At 47.5% G+C, this 23,246-nt stretch overlaps 1 protein-coding gene across 5 annotated transcripts in view; it reads left to right on the top strand.

Moving 5' to 3' along the window:
• Esrrb (estrogen related receptor beta) overlaps window positions 1-23,246 on the top strand; it is a 170,258-nt gene that overhangs the window by 99,041 nt on the left and 47,971 nt on the right. For 2 of the 5 annotated variants that reach the window (XM_008840208.1, XM_008840202.1), the window contains exon 2: window positions 22,216-22,625. In XM_008840208.1, coding sequence (XP_008838430.1) covers window positions 22,216-22,625 — 410 coding nt within the window. Of the gene's footprint in view, window positions 1-22,215; window positions 22,626-23,246 lie in introns of those variants that run through there. The other 3 variants (XM_008840223.1, XM_008840214.2, XM_008840216.1) reach the window with 3 other exon arrangements.

Here is a 23,246-nt window from a genome sequence, read left to right as displayed (position 1 = left end):
GGAAACCCTGCTTTAAAAATATCAAATAATAATAATAATAATAATAATAAATAATAAATCAAGAGGCTGATTTTTCCTTTCCCCTCAATCTGGATCTGATTTCCATAAAATGAACTAATTTTACTTTCTTCTCAACACATTTATTGAGTACCTGCTGTTTACCCATCATCAAGCTATGTACTGGGGACATAAGGATGAAAAATGGTCCTGGGCAGACCTTACCCTGGAAGGTCTGATAGTGCTTAGAGGAGCTGTCTGCCTTAGGAGATCAACTATAGTCCTAGGGGCCAAGTTGCGGGACTGGGAGGGGCCAGTGCAAATTGGACTTCCAGGCTTTGTGTTTTGCACCTCAGTTTTCCATTCATTAAAGGGGAGCCACCTCTCTCTCTCTCTCTCTCTCTCTCTCTCTCTTTCTCTCTCTCCCTCCCTCTTGACAGGTTTCACTATGTAGCTCTGGCCCTGGCTGATCTGGAACTTGTTATGTAGACCAGGCTGGCCTCAAACTTAGAGATCTGTCTGTCCCTGACTCCAGAGTACTGGCCACCACACCTATCCCATCTCCCTTTCTTGTTCCTTGGTTTTTGGAGGATGTAGAACCACTTGGCTGATAAGATTTCCATCTTTGCGTGTCAGAAATCACTGAGCCAGTCTACTTCCTACCATCAAGTACATGCCCCATCGCCCCCCTCCCCCTCAAGCCTGGAGGCCCTGGCTCATTTCCCGAGCTGCAGAAACACAAGCCTCCCACTTGGCAGTACCCTCTGCCCCTTCTTTACGACATCCCACACTCCCTGGCAACCTGTCCCCCAAGGCTACACCTTTCCATCACCTTTTATTCAGAACCCATTCTCCCCGATGAAGAAGCCCACACTGTACTATAAAATCCAGAATTACATAACAGCTGGATTATGGAGCGATTATTAGCTTTGCTTAAAGATGTTCCCTTTAAGCAAGGATTAGTTTCAGGGTTCCTTTAAATAGCTTGCTTCACTAATACTTTTGTACCAAGAAAAGGTGGGTCAGGAGAGAAAGAGAGAGGGGCCTGCAGTACAGGAGGTTCAAGCTCTAAGCCCTTTGTTCAAGCTCTAAGCCCTTCGTGGGACAGCCAAGGCCCTCTGGAGCCTGTTTGCTTGGTAGGGAAACCAGCAAGTCCTGGCCAGTCCTAGCACCCAACATACCTGCTTATCCTTCAAGTCTGGCCTCCCCTCCTTCAGGAAGTCTCCCTGACCCACTTCTCAGGGGCCCTAGACACTACTATTCTGTGAACATGACTATGTGTATATGACCTAATCCAGACACTTTAAAACCTTTACCATCCAGTGGCTTCATTGTCGTAAATCATTCAGTGGTTTGCTTTAAGATAAGAGTAGCTAAGGTTGACTGGAACTCACTACACAGCCCAGACTGAGCTCAAACTTGCAATCCTCCTGCCTCTCCTCAGGTGGTAGGATTACTGGTGTGAGCCACCACACCTAGTTGCCATGCATGTCTTTAGGTGCAGAGTCTGTTGTGCTTGGTTCAATAAATGTACAGCACATGAAATTAAATAAATGCATACTGTCCACTGTAGGAGGGAAATGTGTGTCCCCTGTCGACACAAAGAACACCCTGCACCCGGGGAAGCACACAGCATGCCTTAGAGAACAAAATTTGGTATTGGCCCCCAAGAGGCCAAATGAAGCCTGGCTCTGCCCCCAAGGTGTGCCAGCTCCCAAATTCCTGCTCTTGCGTTTCCTCATCTATAAAGTCAGTGGTCAGAGCTATGTCTTGGCAGGTGACCGCAAAGACCGAAGTGAGCTAGTTAATGCTTACATAGTGCTTACGATGGTGATTATAATAGCATCTGGATGTTTCTACAAGCACAGCCCTGGATTCCACCCTGTGGTCTACTGCTGTCTCCCATTGGCCTGCTCCAATGAACTTCCCTGTGTCCCCACCTACCCGACCCAGTCAGCATAGAAATAATCTAATTTGACTTGATTATTAGTCGCTGTTTTCTGCTACTGTTTTTAATTTGTGCCCTCTCTCCTAGCATTTCAGATTGAATGGATTTGATTGATCAGCACACAGTAGTGAGAGGGAGGATTGGTACAACCCTGGCCTTCCTCAGGCCTGACCCTCCTGTCATACCCAGGGTCCAAAGGTGCAATGTGGGCTGTGTGGACTGGGAGCCAGGTACAGAACCCTTGACTTGGTGGCCTGAAGCCAGTCCTTTGCCCTCTTAGAGCCTCTGACCTTTGCCACTGTAACATTCTGGGGTCACTCTGCATCTACCCACCTCCGGCCTGTGACTCAGTCACCTGTTCCTGTCGTAGCACACCCTGGGCCCAGATCTTGATTGGGACTGTGGGGGCCCAGGTGTGAACCAGGCAAGAGCCATCCATTCCAGGAGCCAGTTTTGAGGGGCAAGGGGCACTGACTCCATAATGGAAGGGGGGCATTTAAGTCCAGTCTCAGGTAGCCCAGGTGGCCTTGAATTCCTGATCTTCCTCCTGCCTCGACCTCCCAAGTGCCACCACTCCTGGTCTTTGCAATTTCTTTTTAAAACATTTTTTTGGGCCAGGAACGGTGGTGCACGCCTTTAATCCCAGCACTTGGGAGACAGAGGCAGGCGGATCTCTGTGAGTTCGAGGCCAGCCTGGTCTACATAGTGAGTTCCAGGTCAGCTGGGGCTACAGGGAGACCCTGTCTTAGAAAGACCAAAAAAAAAAAAAAAAAAAACCAACTTTTTTTTTAGTTAAAAAAATTAATTTTTATTTTATGAATATGAGTATTTTGCCTGCCATATATGTAGGTGTACCACACGCATGCAATGCCTGTAGAGGCCAGAAGAGTGTGTCGGATCCCCTGGAACTGGAGTTAGAGGTGGTTGTTATCTACCATATGGGTGCTGGGAACTGAACCCAGGTTCTCTACAAGAACCGTCAGTGTTCTTAACTGCTGAGCCATCTCTCCAGCCCCTAAAAAAACTTTTTATTGGAATAGTTTTTGCTTTACAGACAGTTCTCAAGATAGCAAAGAGTCCCTGCATAGCCCCCCATATGTGGTTTCCTTTTTATGGCTTACATCACCATGGTAATATTGTCATGGCTAAGAAGCTGACTTTGGTATCGCTATGAACTAAGTAAACTCCCTACTTTTTTCCAGGTGTTTTGGGGTTTTCTGATGTCCTTTCTTCCAACCCCATTCTGCATTTAGTTGTCCTGTCTCTTGAATCATCCCTGGTCTGTGACACTTCCTCGCTAGTTCCTTAGTTTGGGTGGTGCTGAAGAGTTTGAGGCTGGCAGGCCAGGCATTACATAACTTTCTGTTTCCTTTTGGAATTGTGACGTTGAATGTTGCAAAATGTCAGGTTGAGTTCAGAACTCAGAAATTGGGGTCTGGAGGGCTAGCTTCAAGTTCCAGTCTGCCACTAAGTCACATAAACAAGGGAGCCTTCTCTGCCTCGGTGGGAGCCTGGAGGAGCAGAGTGGGGCAAGAAGTGGAATCACTCATCAACTCTCAACTCCTTCAGAATCATCTGTGGATGGTTCTCAGGTGCAGCTGGCTGCTCAGATGTTCACTGCCTCTCCCAGGAGTCTGGTTATGAAATACCAGAGGGAGGAAGGCAGGGAGGGTGGGACAACTCTGCAGGAGGCTGACACTTCCAAAGGCTTTTGAAGATAACATCTGATTCAATCTTTACTTATTCCACCCATAGTAAAAGCATTATTCTCAATTGAAAAGCTGGGCTTGGAGGAGGTTTAGAACCTACTGAAGGTCATGGTGGGGGGGGGCAGTGTAGGGAAAGGCAGGCTGGGGTTTGGACCTAGCCTAGAGCTGGTGCTTCTCCTGATAGGCAGATGGCCCTGGTGTGCTGAGTATGGAAGCCCAGGCTCCTGGGATGCAGGGTGTCTGCCATGGGGGTTTGGCTGGCCAGACATAAGAGACAATTATGGATTCCCAATCTCTGTATGTCACATTGATATCCAGCCATTGTCTTCAGCCAGTGTTTCATTCCGGTCCTGTGGGTTTTCACCCCCTTTGGTGATTTCGTGTTTAACCCTCACATTCCCTGTGAAATCATTACAAGCCAATGAGCACAAGCTTATGCCTGGCATCCACCGCCCAAGTCAGCTTCAGGACCAGGAGTCCTGCTTCCTTCCAGGGACAAGTGTCTCACCTCCTGCTTCCTGCATTCTCAGACCCCATCAGTAGAGAGCTAAGGCAGCTCCCCTTTTCTAGAAAGGGGTATAGAATGACAGACACGGCAGGAGGGGCAACCATGTCAGGACACACAGCCTTGGAACTGGAGAGAAGCCTCTGGGCTCTTTCCACCAAGCTCAGAAGACAGTGTGTTCTTTATAGGATACGTTTTATTTATTTTATGTGTATGAGTGTTTTGTTTGCCTGTGTGTACGTGGACCATGTGTGACAGGTCCCTGTAGAGGCCAGAAGAGGGCATTGGCATCTCTGGGGCTGGAGTTACAGGCAGTTATGAGCTACCATGTGAGGGCTTGGAAATGAATCCTGTTTCTTTGCAAGAGCAACCAGTGTCTTAACCTCTGAGCCATCTCTTCAGCCCTTGTTTGTGATGTTTTTAAGCCTGAAACTTAAAAATGAATTCTGCCCTTGGTAGGGGAGCTAGGAGATCACAGTTCTAATTGTGTGGACTAAGAGAGAGAGAAGGGGAGAGAGAGACAGAGACAGAGAGACACTAGGTAATGCACTATGAAGACAAGCAAAGTAATTTTGGCACTTAGGCCAAATAGCCAAAACTTGCCCTCAATTCAACCAAGACATACATACGAGTTAGAGGGCTCCTGGTGCCTGGGGCTGCCTGTTGTTCTGTAGACCAGGCAGGCTTTGAATTTGAGATCCTCTAGTCTCGGGAGCCCTGGGATCTAAGACTGCAGACTTGAACCACCAGGCCAGACTAGCCATGCCCTTGACATTGGGAGTTCCCATTCCACCCACTTTGAACTCTCTAAATTTAGGATTTACAGATCACCCAGCACATTCCTCTGCACTAAGTATCATCTCTTCTGCCTGGACCCACCAGTGGGACAGAGGCCTCGTTTCCTCACGTGTCTCTTTTCAGCCTGACCAAGAAAGGAAAGAAGCATCACTTCTCTACAGTGGGCTCAGCACAGTGGAAAAAAATACCTGGTCTATGCAGTGCTGGGGATCAAATCCAGCTTTGTGAATGCTAAGCAATCACTTTCTCACCTAAGCCGCATCCTCAACCTTGGTTTTGTTTTCTGAGACAGTCTTACTATGTAGCCCAAGCTGGCTTCAAACCCTCCATCCCTTTGCCCTTATCTTCCAATGCTGGGATTACAGTGTACATCCCCATAATCTCTCCTCTAAACGAGTGTTGTTTTGAGATGAAGGAGCTCATATGTATAGAGCATATTGCAGGTCGCAAGTGCTCACTAAGGAAGCTTGGTAGTCTCCTTCTGTCTTTTTTCTCCTTCAAAGCTCTTCTATTCAGCTTTTTTCCTGCTGTTGTCCTTACAACAGCCCAGTGCAATCAGGTCATTTCCTGACAGATGCAGCAGCAAATGCTCAGTGAACTGTAATGATATTCAAAGTCTCTCTGTGAAGCTGGGCACTGAGGCCTGACCCCCAGGTCCCTGAAGCTAAGGGGCCATATTCTGGCTGGCATGACTGGCACCCTCTTCCCATCCCCAGCATGGTGACTCCCCAGGGAGCAGGACCACACTCCCTTCAGTGCTGGCAGAGGATGGCTCTACCTCACCAGCCCAGGGCAGCACTACAGCCAGCAGCATCCTGGTAGGATGAAGGATGCAGACCTGAACAGTAATTGAATTGCAGAATTCCATTTTGATGGAACCAACCAGCTGTTTATTTATCAGATCAATAGTCAAACGCTGGGGTCAGTCAGTGGTGAGTGACAGCTTTGCCAAGGGCAATCCTCACTACTCCAGCCCCCTCCCACATGGCATGGATTAGGGGGACAAATGCCTGGGGTGGTCCCACCTCTGCTTCTCCTCTCCAAAGGGTGAGCAGGGGCTGTAGATGTAGATCAGTAGATAGTGTGTTTGCCTAGCATGACAGAGCCCTGGGTTCAATCTCCAGCACAGCATAAAACAGTTGTGGTGGCACATGAAATCCCAGCTGTCAGGAAGATCAGAAGTTCAAGGTCACCCCTCAAATACACAGCATAGTTTGAGGTCAGCTTGGAGTACGTGAAACACTGTCAAAAACAAAAAACAAACAAACAAACAAAAACTAGGCATGGGGGTACAGACAGGCAGATCTCTGTGAGTTTGAGGCCAGGCTGGTCTACATATTGCGTTCCAGGCCAGCTGGGCCTATAGGGAGACCCTGTCTCAAAAAGACGAAAATAAAATGAAATAAAATAAAGATGAGCATATACACCACTTCCTCGTTTTCTTCTTGTACCTTATTCATAGGAGGGAGGAATGAGGCCCACAACCAGGGACAGCCTCCCTATGGTCACAGGACCTGTACCCAGGTCCACAGTCAGGGACGGCCACCCTGTTCCCTGTGGTCATAGGACCTGCACCCAGGACACCGGGGAGACTTGAGGAGCTCAGGTTTACTGAGTGCTTACTTCATGCATGTGCTGCTCTGGATGCTTTCCATTTATTGCAATCAATCCTTAGAACCATTCCACAAGTTAGGTGTTATCATTTTGTATATAAGGAAACTGAGGCTTAGAGTCACTTTCTCAGGGTCTCTGTGGGTCTGCTCCTGGAGTGCTGGCTGCCTCCTTTTCTCAGATCCTAGTCCTGTCCTGAGACTGACCATTCTATCCAAAAGGGTACAGGCCTTGGGGACTGTCTGACACTGGTTTGACTCAACCAACTCTTAACCTTTCATTTCTTCATTCAGTAAATATTTACTGCACACTTACTGTGTGCCTGCCCCTATTCTAGGCACTGGTATAGTGTAAGAGAGAAGTCAGACAGAACCCTTTGTCTCATGGGAGAAGAGGGCCTGATCAGTGCAGTTAAGGAACAGCCAGGATAGGATAGGTAGGTGGTTGTGTGGGGGTAGAACCTGTGACTGCCATATGGCAGGCCCTGAGCTCAACCTCCAGCACAGATGAGGGAGGAAGCACCATCCAGGAAGGAGGTCAGTAGACTGGAATGGTATGACCCTGGAGAAAAGTGGGCAGGAAACAGCAGAGGTGGTATGCCAATCCTGGAAGGCCTTGGATTGGGTGAGACTCCTGCTTTCTGAGTGTGGGATGGGAAGCTCTGGCTGTTTGGAGCTCAGGAAAGGTTCAACAGTCCCTTTTGCACACCAACTCACTACAATTCTTTCTGGCTATGTGACCCTTGTCAAAGATATTGACTCTTCCCCTCCTGGGCCTCAGTTTCCTCATGTGAAAAATTTGCCTAGATTGGGTCTTTTTTTTTTTTTTAACGTGTGTGAATGTTTTCCCTGCATGTATATAAATGTACCCAAGTTGTGCAGAGCCCACAGAGGTCAGAAGGTGATGTTGGAGCCCCTACAACTGGAGTTATAGTTGTTAGCCACCATATGGGTGCTGGGACTTGAACCCAGGTCCTTTGCAAGAGCACCAGTGCTCTTAACCACTGAGCCATCTCTCCAGCTCCATGCTTAGATTGTTAATACAAAGATAGAAAATTGACCCAGATGAGAAAAGGATGCTTAGAGCCATAAGCATCTTATGTCAACCCTGCTGTGTACAAGGCCACATAGAAAAGGCCACTGCTATGACTAGAGGTGGATGGGACATTTCACAGGTGTCTCTTTACTGTGTCTGCACTCTGCCCTTTGGGAATGTGCATGGGCAGGTGGTGGTGAAGCCCTAGTGGCAGAAGACACACGAGATGTATCATCATAAGGGAGTGGAGTAGAGGTCAACCGTGTGAGTAAATCTGATTCCATTTGGACTGTATAAATGGCAGTGTAGTGTCTAAGATGAGGGAGGTGCCATTCATTGCTACTCTGTTCTGCACTGATCAGAGCTTAACCAGGAGAGTTTTACCTAGTTCTGGTGCTCCTGTTTATGAGGAGACAGAGCAAAGACAGCATGGCAGCTCACACCTGTAATTCTTGTACTCTGCGGGCTGAAGCAGGAGGCTCACGCAAGTTCAAAGCTACAGACTAAAACCCTTTTTAAAAAATTTTTTATTTATGCTGGGCATGGTGGCACATGCCTTTAATCCCAGCACTTGGGAGGCAGAGACAGGTGGATCTCTGTGAGTTCGAGGCCAGCCTGATCTACATAGCGAGTGCTAGGAAGCTGGAGCTACAGGGAGACCTTGTCTCAAAAAGACCAAAAAAATTTTTTTATTTATTTTCTATTTTATGTGTATGAATGTTTTGCCTGCATGTATGTAAGTACACCATGTGCATGCAGTGCCCGCAGAAGCCAGAAGAGAGTGCTGGAACCCTGGAACTGGACTGGTGGATGATTGTTAGTTGACATGTGGGTGCTATGGTCTTAACCACTGAGCCATCTCTCCAGTCCCTGAAACTCTTTTCAAAGTCAAAACAAAAAGGTAGATGTAGTGATGGATACTTGTAATTCCAGCACTTAGGAGGCAGAGACAGAAGGAGTGAGTGTTTTAGGCTAGCCTAGGCTAAATAGCAAATTCAAGGCCAACCCTAGCCTCAAAATATGAATGTGGTTTAATGGTAAAGTGTTTGCTTAGCATGCCCAAGGCCCTGGGTTTGATCCCACAAACAACCTGAGTGCTCTAAAGCTGTTGGGAGTATTGACAGCTGCTTCCTGAGCTAGAATCCAGGTGCCCCGGGGTCCTGACCAGGCAGCCAACCACTTGGCTGGAATACAGTGAGGCAGATTAAGGTTTCAGGGTCCTTCTTGCCTGAAGCCCCCAGATGGGATGCCCCATCTGTCCTTCCTACCTCAACTCCTTCTCAGCCACAGATCTCTCTGCTTCTCCCCTAGCAGAGGGTCCCCTGCACGACCCCCTCCTCTTTTAAGCCTCTGCCTATGAGCCACCTCCATATGGGCTTCTGTCTGGATATACCCACCCTGTAGTATGGTGTCCTTCCCAGGTCTTTCTTCATGGCCCCCTCACTGACTGAATTCACACCGTGTGGTGGCTCACTTGCTGTATTAGTCAAGGAACAGCACTGCCTCTTACTTCCCACAGCCACAGCCACAGCATTGCAATGGCTAACCAAATAAAAATTGATCTCGTTCATATAACAATGTAGTGGGGGTGTTTGTTTACCAGGTGATTCTGTCCTAGGCTCCTTCCACACCGTGACTCTGCTATCTCCTAAGGCCTTTGAGTCCCCTTCTAGGTCCTCTACCTGTGGCCTTTAGATATCTTATGGCAGAAGAGAGAGACAGGGACAGATACAAGGAGGAGTCAGTGGGGAAAGGAGTGCTATGGGAGATTTCTGTGAGTCAAATAGGGGAGTGGCTTACATACATAATACCCATATTCCATTGGCTGAGACCTAGTCACATGGCCACACCTAATTGTAAGGGTGACTGGAAAATGTAGTCTTCCTGGTGTCTATCGGAAAGAAAAATCAGCTATACTGTCACATTTCATTGAACCTGTGACATCATTTCTGTAAGACCTCATTATTAAACTATGACTTGTGATCAGTTGCAAATGCATTCTGATTGTCTAGACGGTGAAATGTGGGGAAAAGGTGCTGCCTAGAGTTAACACAATATGGTATTGTCTGTCCTTGAGGGCAGAGGCCTGTCTGCCTTGTTACCAGGAAACAATATATTATACCTCAGCTACTCAAAAAAACAGCAGTTGAATGAGTGTGGGAGTGAGGTAGTGCTTGGGTCGTGCACCAAGTGCCTGAAGCCCCCTGTGTGGACTCACAGCAGGGAAGCAGCTGTGCTCGCTTGACTGAGCAGAGGCCACTGGGTCTGGGGAGGCACTGCCTGCAACTGAGGCTCCCAGGATTCTCTCCCTCTGACCCTCGCTTTTTCCTGCTGCCAGTTTCAATATTCTTCTCTTCCACTGCACACTGGAGGGGGAATGACCTTGCTCAGCGATGAAGCTCTGAGGCTTGCTGCTCCTGGCCCCAAAGAGGCAGCCCCAGAGACTATGAAAGCATGTGGGATTCAGACGTCAGTTTCCAGAAGCGCCTGACTGAATGAAGGTGCCCTTGACCTACAGGGACTTTTTCAGTAGAAGCAACAGGTATTTCAGTGTGTGGTTCAATGGGCAGATGGGCCAATGCACGGATAGAGAGTAAGTGGAAACTGTCTCCTTGTTACTAAAGGAGGATGCTAGAAACACCTGCTCATTTGATGAGTACTTACTGTGTGTCACCTTCTGCTCTAGGCTCTTTTCTGTATCAAGGTGATAATTCTCAAGACTGTTTAATGAGATGGGCACTTTTATTCTCATTCCCATTTCACAGATGAGAAAGCTGAAGCACCTAGAGGTTAAATAACCCAAATTATGAGGGGGCAGAAATGGGGTTCAAATCCACACAGTCCAACTCTGAGCTAAGATCTGCGAGTGTGCCTGCGACTCTTGTGAGAACTAGATGCCATCTGGAGACAGCTGGGTGTGTTCAGCTGCAGTCCGTGGGATATATACGCTGTATCTCTGACTGAGAGAGTGAAAATAAAAACAGGTTCAAGGCCAGCTGTAATAATCTACAAATGTTATATCTCTTCCAATAGCTACTGAAAGGAAGGAGGCAAATTCTGAGTTGTTATGTTGTTGTTGTTTTTGAGACAAGGTTTCATTTTGTAGCCCTAGCTGGCCTTGAACTCACAGAGATCTGCCTGCTTTTTGCCTCCTGAGTACTGGGATTAAAGGTGTGTGTCACCACACCCAGCTTAATTCTGAGATTTAACAGCTAAGCAGAAAACAGTTCATAAGGCGCATCATGCACCTGGCATTTTGATTGGATCCTTCAAGATAGGTAGTTCTTTTTAAATTTAATTTAATGATTTTATGTCTATGAGTATTTTGCCTGCATGTATGTAAGTGCACCTATGTCATGCAATGCCTACAGAGGCCAGAAGAGGGCACTGGCTTCCCTGGAACTGGAGTTACAGATTGTTGTTAGCTTCCACGTGGGTGCTGGGAACAGAACCCAGGTCTTCTGCAAGAGCAACCAGTGTTCTTAACTGCTGAGACATCTCTCCAGCCCCATTTATTTTTTTGTGTGTGCATTGATGTGTATATGTATGGTGGTATGCATGGGTTCCAGGGATTGAACTCAGATCGTCAGGCTTGACAGCAGATGCTTTTACTGACCAAGACGTCTCAATGACTGTTCAAGGATTTTTTGTTTGTTTTTGTTTTTGTTGAAATAGGGTCTCACTAATGCAACCCTAACTGGCCCTGGAACTATCTATGTAGACCAGGCTGGCCTTGAACACACAGAGATACATCTGCTTCTGCCTCCGAGTTGTTAGTTTGTTTTTTGGAAATGTCTCACTGTGAAGTCCACGCTGGTCTCACACTCATGGTGATCTTTCTGTCTCAGTCTCCCAAGTGCTGAAATGACAGGGTTTTGCCACTATACCCAGTTTATTCAGACTCTCTCATGCCGTTTTTTCCCCTATCTGTTATTGAGGTGTTGGGATCCCAGAGCTGGCTGAAGTGGCTAAAGTGAGAGCCAGCAGTACTAATGGGTCCTACATGAAGGTACTTCCCTGAGAAGTTCTAGGTCAGGGCTGAAGGTTCACAAGCCAGCAGTATCCATTGGCCAGCCAATGGATTAGGTCCACCCGACTGTCCTGAGGCAGCCACTTCACATCCAGTGGTCTCTTCCAGCTTCCGGGGAGCCTCTCTCTTCTCATTCTGATGGATGTAGCCTGGAAACTCATGGATAAAAAGCCCTGATTGAAAGACACTAATTACCTATCATTATTTTCCATGCCGTAATTTGTGTGCAATGAGATTTCTATCAGTTGTCTGGGATCGGCCTGGTTTTGACTAATCTTTCGAGTGACATGATGCTTAATTACAGATTTCTGCCTGAGCTCCGTTGCTCGCAGAAGGAGGCAGGCTGTCACTGAAGCGGCTACACTGTTGGGTCCTTCCATTGTCCTGAGTCCCAGAGGACCCCAAGAGGAGAAACAATGTTAGGAAAATATGTCCCCCAAATATACAAATAAAATCAAAAGTGCCTTGAGAACTAGGTGACCTAGGAAGGTAGCAGGGGGTGGCTTTCTCTGACAGCTTGTTTTTCTGGGCAGGTTCCCAGCTCATTGAGTCTCTAAACCCTCAGTCCGTTGGGTACCTCTCACCAACCAGCCTAGTTCTCTAGTGACTTCATTTCCCAGGGCTTTGGCTCCCTAAACTAAAAGTCACCAGGGTAGGCAAAATTACCTCCAAGAACCTATGGCTCAGTGACTCCATCTAGGCAGATATATTTGTTCAGAAAAATGTTATCTAGTGTTGAAAACTTGAAAGATACATGTATGTAAGATGTCAATTCCATGGGAATGATAAAATTAAAAAAAAAACGTTATCTATTAAAATGGGCAATTCAGACTATTAGGGAGAAGGCGTAAATTAATGAAATTTCTGAGTTTAAGAAAAAAAATGCATGTAAAATTAATGGACCTCTGTACATAGAATCAGATTCATCACAATCCTAATATGTCTCATCCTTGGCCAACTCCCCCCCACCCGCTCGCCTCTTCTTCCCCTTTTCCCCTTCCTCTCTCTCTCCTCTTTTCCTCCTTCCCCTTCCTCCAATATAAGTGCCAGTGAATATCCATGCTTAAGAAAGCTGGGACTTTGACACTCATTTACATCCAGCCACAGGCTTGTCCCTATCCTATGCCCTGTTGAAGACATGCTTTCTTTTCTTTCTTTTATTTTTATTTTTGAAGACAAGGTCTTTAGTCCCAGCACTTGGAAGGCGGAGGCAGGTGGATATCTGTGAGTTCAAGGTCAGCTGGTCTACATAGCAAGTTCCAGGCAAGCTGGGGCTACAGGGAGACCCTGTCTCAAAAAGACCAAAAAAAAAAAAAAAAGCAAGGTCTCATCTAACCTAGGCTGGCCTAGAACTCACTATGTAGCTGAGGCTGGCCTTGCATTCCTGATTCTCCTGCCTCCATCTCCCAAGTGCTGGGATTACAGGCATGCACTAACCAACATGCCTTTCTTAAGTGCTGGGTTTGTTTGTTTAAGGCCGAGTCTCATGTAATTGGCTGCTCTGGAATCCCTATATAGCCAAGTCTGGCCTTGAGCTACTGGTCCTCCTGCTTCCACCCAAGTAGTAAGATTGCAGGGACTTTTAGCTGTGTTACTCTAGGTACCACAGGGTCTGAGGATCTGCCTTACCAAAGGCCCCTGTTCTCAGCACACTGATTATGGAAATGTATGTGAGTCTCAATCTTCAGACCCAGTTTTCCTCTACAGAGTGGAATCCCAGTTCAGGCCTGTTTATCCTCTTTATTTGCCCAGCAAACCCATTTCATTCCTGGTATTTGGCAAGTTCCTTGCATTTTATCCTCAATTTTGGATGAGGATGGGGTTTACCAACTAATCCCAGGTCTGCCAGTTGCTTGATTTTTCTGGAAGCTCTCTCTTGGGATTATAACAGCAACAGTACTCACTGAATACTGGCTTGGTGCCAGTACAGTTCAGAGCTAGTTACCTCCTTGGCTCCTCCCACTCAGACAACCTTAGGAAATCAGGGCTGTGCTTAAGCCCATTCTATTGATGAGCACCATAGGTCCCAAAAGGGTGCTATGTGGCTATTCAGAACCAACAGTACCATGGGGCAGAAGTGGCGCATTTGATGCCAGCATGCAAGCTGTCTACCAGAAAGGGACACAGTTGCTTGTCCCTACCCTTGGGTGACTGGTGTGAGTAGAGAGTCAGAGGGCTCCAGAGCAGCAGTTCTGCATGACCCAGATTCTTTCCATTGGTGGGAAGACCCCTCCCTACAGTAGGAGAACAGTCAGGTCAGTTTACATACCCATCTGACCACCTGCTAGCAGGCCACCTCCAGAGGAGCCAATCCTGGGATTCCTGCTTACAAATCTGTGATTACCTCTTACGGGCACCTAGGAATTCTCTTCCCCTAGAGGGAAGAAGGAAGGGTTTCCATTCAGAACTTTTGAGATTCCTCCTGTCTCTATGTTAGGATCGTCTTCAGCCCTAAGGAGTGGCAGGAGGGGCAGGAGGGAGGCTGCATTTAAACAGATGGTGGTGACATTGAGGCCAAGGTGGCTTGCTGACCTCCAGTAACCAGACAGATCCAAGGGAAATGATGCCTCAAGGGACTTCGACCACTCTTGCAAGAGCCCTGAGATGGGATATCTGTCCCCCTCCCACAAAGTGTTAGTAGTCATCAATCAGACCAGCCCTGGATGATGGACTGGCTTGAGCCCTGCTCCTCCCAGAGCATGTGTTAGCTTCCCACTTTCATCCTGAGGCTGCCTGCTCCCTGGATGCCATTCCACCACCTTCAGTCACATACCCACTGTTACCTCTAAAATCTTTAATTTTTTTTTTTTTCTGATTGCTTTTTGACAGGCTCTCCCTTGTCATAGACCATCTGGAAATCACATTGTGAACCAGGGTGGCCTTGATCTCACAGAGATCCACCTGCCTCTGCCTCCCAAGGGCTGAAATTAAGATTAAATTTTTTTCTTTACTACTGTTATTTTATTTATTTGTTTATTGAGACATGGTTTTACTATGTAGTCCTGGCTGGTCTGGAACTACAAGTGTAGACCAGACTGGCCTTGAATTCACAGACATCCATCTGCCTCTGCCTCCTGAGTACTGTGACTAAAGGCATGTGCCACTATGCCTGGCATTTTATTTCTTATTTATTTATTCATTCATGCATGTATTCACTCATTCATTCATTCATTCATTCATTCATTCGTTCATTCATTGAGACAGGATCTCCCTATAGCCCCAGCTAGCTTGGAACTCCCCATGTAGACCTGACCGGCCTTGAACTCACAGATCCATCTGCCTCTGTCTCCCAAGTGCTGGGATTAAAGGTGTACACCACCATACTACCATGTTCTGTGCCTTTATTTTTTTGAGACAGGGTTTCTTGTAGTCTAAGATGGCCTCCAACTTGCTATACCTTGAGACTGGCCTTGAACTCCTGATCCTCCTGTCTCTACTTACTAAATGTTGGGATTACTGAAATGCAGGATCACACCTGGTTTTATGAGGTAGTAGGGATTGAACCCAGGGTCTTGTGCATATTGGGCAAGTACTCTACCAACTGAGCTACATCGTCAGCCTATGCCTTTCCGTCCTTTTTATTTTTAGTGTGTGTTTATGAGAGAGTGAATGTAGAACTTAGAGGGCAACTTTATGGAGTTGGTTCTCTTCTTCCATCTTTACATGGGTTCTGGGATTGAACTCACATCCTCATACTTACACAGCAATCATTTTTACCTGCTGAGCCCTGCTGCTGGCCCTGCCTTCCTGTCTGGACTTTGCTCTTCATCATTACTTTGGTTGTAATCTCTGGATATTGGGGACTGAACCCAGGGCCTTGTGGATGCCCTAACATGAATCCCCCCTTTTTATCCCTAAACTTTACTATTTATTTATTGGTTTTTGAAGCAGGGTTTCACTATGTAGCCTATGTTGTCCTAGACCTTGTGATCCTCTCATTGAAATCTCCAGAGTATCTGGGATTGCAGGCATACTTCCTGAGGCCCCATTAACAATTAACATAAAGTAATCATGTTCAAGTGGAAAGTCTCTGATCTGAAAATTTGAGATCCAAAATGTTCCCAAATCTGAACTTTTTTTTTTTTTTTCAGTGCTGGGGTTGAACTCAGGTTGTCACATATCCTAGGCAAGTGCATAATGTCTGAGCCATACCCTCAGCACTACACGAACATCTCTAATTTTGTTCATGAAACAACGTTTTTGTACATTGAACCATGAGATTTGTAGTATCAGACTGGCTCTCAGAAAGTTCTGGGTTTGTGGGTCTGAAAAGATGGCTCAATGGTTAAAAGTGCTGGCTGCTCTAGCAAAAAACCTGGGTTCAGTTCCCAATTCCAGGGGATCCGATGCCCTCTTCTGACCTCTGTAGGCACTACACAGCATGGGTGTATTTACATACATGCAGACATAACACTCATACACATAGAATGAAAATAAAGAATTTTTTTTTAAAGTTCTGGATTTGGGGACGGGCCCTGGAATTGATCTCTAGCACTGAAAAAAAATGTCTAAAATTACCTTCTGGCCATGTAGATAAGGCTTGTGGGAAACATACTTGCATTGTGTGTTTAGAATTGAGTCCCATCTCCAAGATCTCAGGTGTATGCTAATTTTCCAAAATAAAAAAAAAATTTCAAATCCAAAACACTTTTGGTCTGAGGCATCACCACTAAAGACTACTCACCCTGTAATTCACTGTTTGCTTTTAGAAGAGAAAAGGGCGTGATGAGTGATGACACCAGGTCAGCATGTGGGACCAGAACTACTCAGGGAGAACAAGGAGGTGTGGGCACTGTTATTTATTTATTTATTTATTTATTTATTTATTTATTTATTTTGGTCTTTTTGAGACAGGGTCTCTCTGTAGCCCCAACTGGCCTGGAACTTGCTAAATAGACCAGGCTGGCCTTGAATTCCACCTGCCTCTGCCTCCTGAGTGCTGGGATTAAATTTAAATTTAAATTTAGTGTGCATGTGCTTAAGTGCATACATGCTCATGTGTGAATGGGAGGAGTCTGTGCACAAAGAGGATAGCATTTACTTGAGTGTGTACATGCTCAAGTGTGTATGGGGGCATGTACAAAGAGGATATCTTCCTCAATCATTCTGTACCTTATTTTTAACTTTATTGTTATTATTTTGAGACAGGGTCTTTCTATGTAGCCCTGACTGGCCTAAAATTTGCTACATAGACCAAGCTAGCATTGAACTCAGAGATCTGCCTGCCTAAGTCTCTAGGATTAAAGGCATACATCACCACATCTGGCCCTCCACCTGAATTTTTTTTTTTTTCTTTTTGAGTCAGGTTCTCCTTGTAGCCCCAGCTAGCCTGGAACTCACTATGTAGACTAGGCTGGCCTCGAACTCACAAAGATCTGCCTGCCTCTGCCTCCCAAGTGCTGGGATTAAAGGCATGTGCCACCACACCTGGCATCCACCTGAATTTTTTGAGACAGGCTCTCTCACTGAACCTGGACCTCACCATTTGACAAGACCAGTTAGCAAGTTAAACCCCCAGGATCCTTCTGTTGCTGCCTGTCCACTGTTGGGATTACAGGCGTGCTGGCTTTCTATATGGGTTCTTGGGATCTGAACTGAGATCCTCATGCTTGCATAGCAAGCTATTTACTGACTGAGCTATATTCCCAAGCCTCCTTCCTTCCTTCCTTCCTTCCTTCCTTCCTTCCTTCCTTCCTTCCTTCCTTTCCTTCCTTCCTCCCTCCCTCCCTCCATTTCTTCCTCCCTCCCTTCTTCCCTCCCTCCCTCCCTCCCTCCCTTCCTCTCTTCCTTCCTCCCTCCTCCCCCCTTCTTCTTCTCCTCTTCCTAATTTGGGGTCTCACTATATAATCAAAGCTGGCCTTAAACTTGCCTCAATCTTCCTCCTCCTCTCACGTGCTAAGATTATAGGCATACAGCACAACCTGTGGTTCTGTCCTCTTGAATGGCTTTCTCTCTGTCCTCCTTTATATTCTGCTAACAATGTCCTAGAAGTCAAGGACAGGCAGAGGGCATGGACTGGCAAACTTTCTTTTCCCTATCTGGTGCATGAAGCCTGGCCACCCAGAATAGACCATGGCTCTGCAGAGTTCTCTATTCTTTCTGTTCATCTTGTTTTGAGACAGGGTCTTGCTCACTGTGTAGCCCTGGCTGAGTTCCTCACTCTTAACACTCTAGGGGTCAACAGATGACAAGAAGGACTTTGGGTCTGATGGGGACAGACATTGTCTGCATTTTGGAGGACTAAAAGATGAGGTTTTCTGAAAAGTCCTGGGGTCAGGGAGCAAGAGAGTTTACACAGGAGTCAATGTACAGACCATGCTGGCTGGACCCCAGCCTCTCCCCTTTGCTCAGGTAAACTAAGTAAGCTCAGAGTGCCAGCTCATCTATTCTGTAAAGCAGGGGAAATAGTCTCTAGCAGACAGGTTATGATGATTGTACAAAAGAAGATCCAGAGCCCAGTGTGATGGCTCAGTTCTATAATCTCAGCACTCAAAGGTCAAGCAAGGCAGGAGGATTGCTGAGTTCAGTCAGTCTGGACTATGGAGTGAGTACCAAGCCAGCCTGGGCTACCTAGTGAGCCTCCCTAAACCCTAAGTCAAAACACCAAAAGAACCAAAAAACAAAAAACAACAAAAACAAAAACAAAGGAAGATACAGAGTGCAGCTAGTCCTTGATGGTTGTTGGATGGCAGCTAGGGTCACCCAGTCTTGGAGCAGAGGAGCAAAAAAAAAAAAAAAAAAAAAAAAAAAAAAAAAAAAAAAAGGAAAAACAAGGGGGCGCTTGGCCCTGTTTGTTTTGTGGGTGGGGCGGGGGGCCCCCCAGGTTTGAGGGGGGGGAAAAAAAAAAAAAAAAAAAAAAAAAAAAACAGTCTTTATACCATCTGCAAAATGGAATGAAGGGAGACTAGAGGGGCACAACAGGGATGTCCCTCACGTGGGTCCTTTCTGCTCTATCACTGCCCTGTATCACAGGGCAGCAGGACCTGGACGGGCTTTCAAGGTAGGATCTGACCATGAGACTAGGGACTGTGCTTGTCTTCCCATTATCTTGCCAACACCTGGCATAAAGTAGGGACCCAACTACATGCTGACAGTCTGTGGGAAAGGCATTCTGGTGGGAACTAAATAATGACTACAGAAATAAAAGCTGAGTCAGATGTGGTGGTGAATGCCTTGTACTCCTAGCAATTGGGAGACTGAGGCAGGAGGATGGTAAGTTAGAGGCCAGCCTGGGCAAGAGCCTGTGGTGGGAAAGGAAGAAAGAAGAGAGGGAGAAAGACAGGGAGGGAGGCAAAGACAGGGAGAGGGGGGGGGATAAGTTGGGGGGAGGAGATAAAGAAATAACATCCTTAAACTAAATGTCCCTGTGCTTGGGTTCACTGTATCACTAGCTCTGTCATGTCAACGGACTGAGGTTAGGATCCATTTTCTCAGCCCTTGGGAGTCCCAAACACTGCAAGATGCCTTGGCCCTTCTGAATGAAGACAGGGTTGGAGAAGAACCAAGACTTGGGAGCACAACCCTTCTGGGAGTCAGTCCTTCAGGATAGGCTAAGCTGCAAGGCTGGGAAAACTGGCCCACACTATCCCAGGAGAGGGTACAGGCTCCCTCTGCTTCCCTCAGGGTAAATGTTTCTTGTGCCTCTAGGCACCAAGTAAAAGCTAGAGGTATCCAGTACATGTTCACTAAACAGAAGCTGCTGTCAGGACTGCTGTGTCAAGTGTGTCTTGTGAAATCTTTGGTACTCTCAGAGCCTGGGGAAGGCTGGGTGGAAGCAGGGGAATTGGGAGCTCTGGCCCATCAGGGCTTCACAGTGGGCACAGGATACTTCAGAGAAGAACAAAGCTTAAAGTAGCCATCAGAGAGCTGGAGAGGATTAAAAGTTCAAGAGCACAGAGTCTGCTGTCCTCCCTGTCCCTGTGTGGAAGGGCTTGTGGGGAGGAGCTCAGTAGCATGCTGCCAAGTACTCAGTCAGATTCTCCTCCAGATGGTGTCCTGCCATTTCCTCAGATACCCCCCTGGTACATAGAGGGATGGCGGATGACAGTGCCCAGGCAAGATGACACGGCATCAGCCAGAGACGTATAAGGACCTGGAGGAGACCCTTAAATAGGGGACCCTCTGTCCATGCAAGAATGGGGGTCTGTAGGAGAGGCTCTCAGAGGTCAAAGGGATGCTCCATTTGGAACAGGAGGGACCTGGAACCCAGTCTTCATGAGCTACATTCCAGGGGTTGTAAGCTGGGGAGAGCAGGAGCCTTTGGTCAAGTCTTCTGTTTTTGTTTTTTTTTTTTTAAAGATTATTTTATGTTTATGAGGGTTTGACTGTTTATATGTATATGTACCAATTTCATGTATGCAGGTGCCTGTGGAGGCCAGAGGAGGGCATTGGATCCCCTTGGAACTGGAGTTACAGATGGTTGTGAGTTGCTGGGAGCTGAACCCAGGCCCTCTGTAAGAGCAGCCAGTGCTCTTTACTGCTGAGAGGTGCCGAGTCACCTCTCCAGCCCCTTTGGTGGGTCGCTCATTCCAGTACCTTCAGCTCCCTAACTCTAGACATGTTCAAGTGCAGATGGCAGACAACCTCTGGGAGCTGCTGACCATGAACTCATCAGTGGAACTAATAACCACCAAAGCCCTTTCAACAGGCCACACAGACACCTTTGTGGTCTTGGTGTGTGGCTAAGGGCTGCCATGTAGGTGGGCATTGTGATCTTTTTGTGGCTTTTCAGAAAAGAGGGGCAAATCACCTCGGAGTGACACTGGAGGCAGGACCTCGGCAGCTCCCCTGTGCACCCTCCAGCACTGATGCCATCCCTTCCACCCAGGGGTCATCTTTTTATTTGTGCCATGTTCCAGGATCTTTCACTCTTTCACCTGCTCCTGGTACCTAAGGAAAGGTAGATCTGAGAGTGGGGCACTTTCGATATCATGGCTCTGGATAGATTCTGACACACTCTATCCAGGCCTTCTGACTCAGTTGGCCTGAGTCAACTGGTTGGAGTGTGGTAGGCAGCTGGTTTCGCCCAACATACCTGTCCAGGCTGTTTCATGTGAGCTTGGCAGTTGATCTTTTCCATGCTGAAAGGCACATGGACCCCCACTTACCCTGCAATCTGGGATGTGGGATGGCCATACCTTTGCAGGCTTTTAGAGCCTTTTCTGGATACACAGCACAGTTAGAGAGGAGGTGCTTCCAGTTACCGGAAATACGGTATTTTCTGGGCAGTGTTCTAGATCCTGAAGTATCAACTCTATTGGTAAAGGCTCTGCAGTTTTCTTGGTGAGGCATGGAGGTTCCAGGTTCAGAATCTCCAGATTGGTCAAGCGTGGTGGTATATGCTTTTAATCCCAACACTCTGGAGATAGAAGCAGGCAGAACTCTTGTGAGTAAAAGGCCAATCTGGTCTACATAACAAGCTCCAGGTTAGCTGGGGTTACAGGGAGACCCTGTCTCAAAAAGACCCCCCCCCAAAAAAGAATCTCCAGGTTAAGGTGCTATGTGTGTAGAGGTGATCAGTAAAGTGCTTACCTAGCTTATGTGAGGCCCTTGGTGCAGGTATGTCTATAATCTCAGTACTTGGTTGGTTGAGGCAGGAGGATAGCAAGTTTGAGGCCAACCTGGCTTACCTAGAGAGTTCCAGACCAGCCAGGCTACTTTTGAAGACTTCATCTCAAAAAGAGAGGGAGGGAGCTGGGTGTGGTAGCACAGGCCTTTAATCCCAGCACTTGGGAGGCAGAGGCAGGAAGATCTCTGTGAGTTGGAGACCAGCCAGGTCTACATAATTCCAGGCCAGCTAGTGCCACAGAGTGAGACCCTAAAAATAAAAACAAAAACAAACAAAACAAAACAGAACAAAAAGAAGGAGGCAGAGGAGAGAGCTGGTGCACAGGCATAGGGTTGGCTTTGGTTGATTCCCTTCCTGTGCTCTAATGGAGACATCTCTCTGGGGTTGGGGAGACTGAGTGGAAACCAAGTTGTCCAAGGGCTAAAAAGGGAAATGAGAGAGGGTCAGGGAATCACCATTTAGATAGATCCTCCTTTACCAAGCCTGGACCACAGGTAAAACCCAACAGCCAACGTGGCTGCTGTCTTAGGGGCAAGCTCTCTTCTTTGTCCTGGTTAGAGGACTTGACAGCCCATCCAGGGTCTCAGTCTTGGTGAGGGCAAGGTACTGGGAGAGAAGGGCCCAACTTGGACTGGGCCTTGGGGTGGAAGGATACTGTGGAATGGGTTATAAGGCCCTTTTACTGATGTCAGGCTTTGCACTAGGGCCGGCTACATGGTCACCTGCTATGTATTGTTAGGTAGGAAGTTTGACCAAATATTTAGATAGAATAGTTAACATCTTGTCACCTTCAGGTCAGCAACTTGCAAAGCACAGGGTGCCTGATTTGAAGTTTACAAATCAAAAGTTTCTCAGGACTCCAAAACTGCAGAAACCACTTTAGGCTGATGCAGCTTGCCTGGGCCACCACAGCATCTCACCAAGGCCTGAATTGGAGACCCGCCCATGCGCCCCTCCCACTAGGCGGGGCGCCCCCACCTTGCTGGGACTGACTCGCGTGTTCTCTGTCCACAGGCTGCTGAACCGAATGTCCTCAGAGGATCGGCATCTAGGCTCCAGCTGCGGCTCTTTTATCAAGACGGAGCCATCCAGCCCTTCCTCGGGCATTGATGCCCTCAGCCACCACAGCCCCAGCGGCTCTTCGGACGCCAGCGGCGGCTTTGGCATGGCCCTGGGCACTCACGCCAACGGTCTGGACTCGCCACCCATGTTCACAGGTGCGGGGCTAGGAGGCACGCCATGCCGCAAGAGCTATGAGGACTGTGCCAGTGGTATCCTGGAGGACTCGGCCATCAAGTGCGAGTACATGCTCAACGCCATCCCCAAGCGGCTGTGCCTCGTTTGCGGGGACATTGCCTCTGGCTATCACTATGGCGTGGCCTCCTGTGAGGCCTGCAAGGCCTTCTTCAAAAGAACCATCCAAGGTGCGTGATGGGTAGCTCAGGGTCTGGCTTCAGGGTGGAGATGAAGGCTCTGGCCTGCAGGTCCAACAGGAGACCTGGCATTCTCCTAAGCTGAAGTCTGGGTGTCCTGGGAGCAGAGACTCACTCTGGGATTCCGGACCAGCGTTCCGTGAGACTCGTGGGAATACCTTGCCTCTCCCTGCTACACCCTAGAATCCCATAGAAAAACACACAAATACCTAATCCTGGATGCCTTCCATCAGTGTACAGAATACTGCTAAATGTATCCCCTCACTGCAAAAGCTCATTTTTTTTTGGGGGGGGGACGTCATTTGGTCTACTATTCTAGACTTAGTGGAATATAAAAGGGCCCGCCTTTTGTTGTTTTATCTTAATTGCACAAGTTAAGAGTGCTTCTATGGACAGGAACTGGGATCCAGTGGCCTTAGGCCTTTTTTCTGGATATTTGCATATCACTTGAGTCACATGCCAGCCCTAAGCCCTGGAGTACTTGCCTTTTTCTAAGGGACTGGTGACTCATTTTGATAAAAGTGAGAGGGAGCCCAATTTGAGGTAAGTGGGAGATAATGGTGGGCCCACCCTCTTGGGGCAATTAACACATTTATGACCCAGAGGGACTGG

The sequence above is a fragment of the Nannospalax galili genome, unplaced genomic scaffold, assembly GCF_000622305.1.
Source record: "Nannospalax galili isolate Female #2095 unplaced genomic scaffold, S.galili_v1.0 scaffold330, whole genome shotgun sequence".
Classification (NCBI taxonomy): Eukaryota; Metazoa; Chordata; class Mammalia; order Rodentia; family Spalacidae; genus Nannospalax; species Nannospalax galili.
Note: the sequence above shows the minus strand (reverse complement) of the source record. Positions and strands in the feature narration are given on the sequence as shown.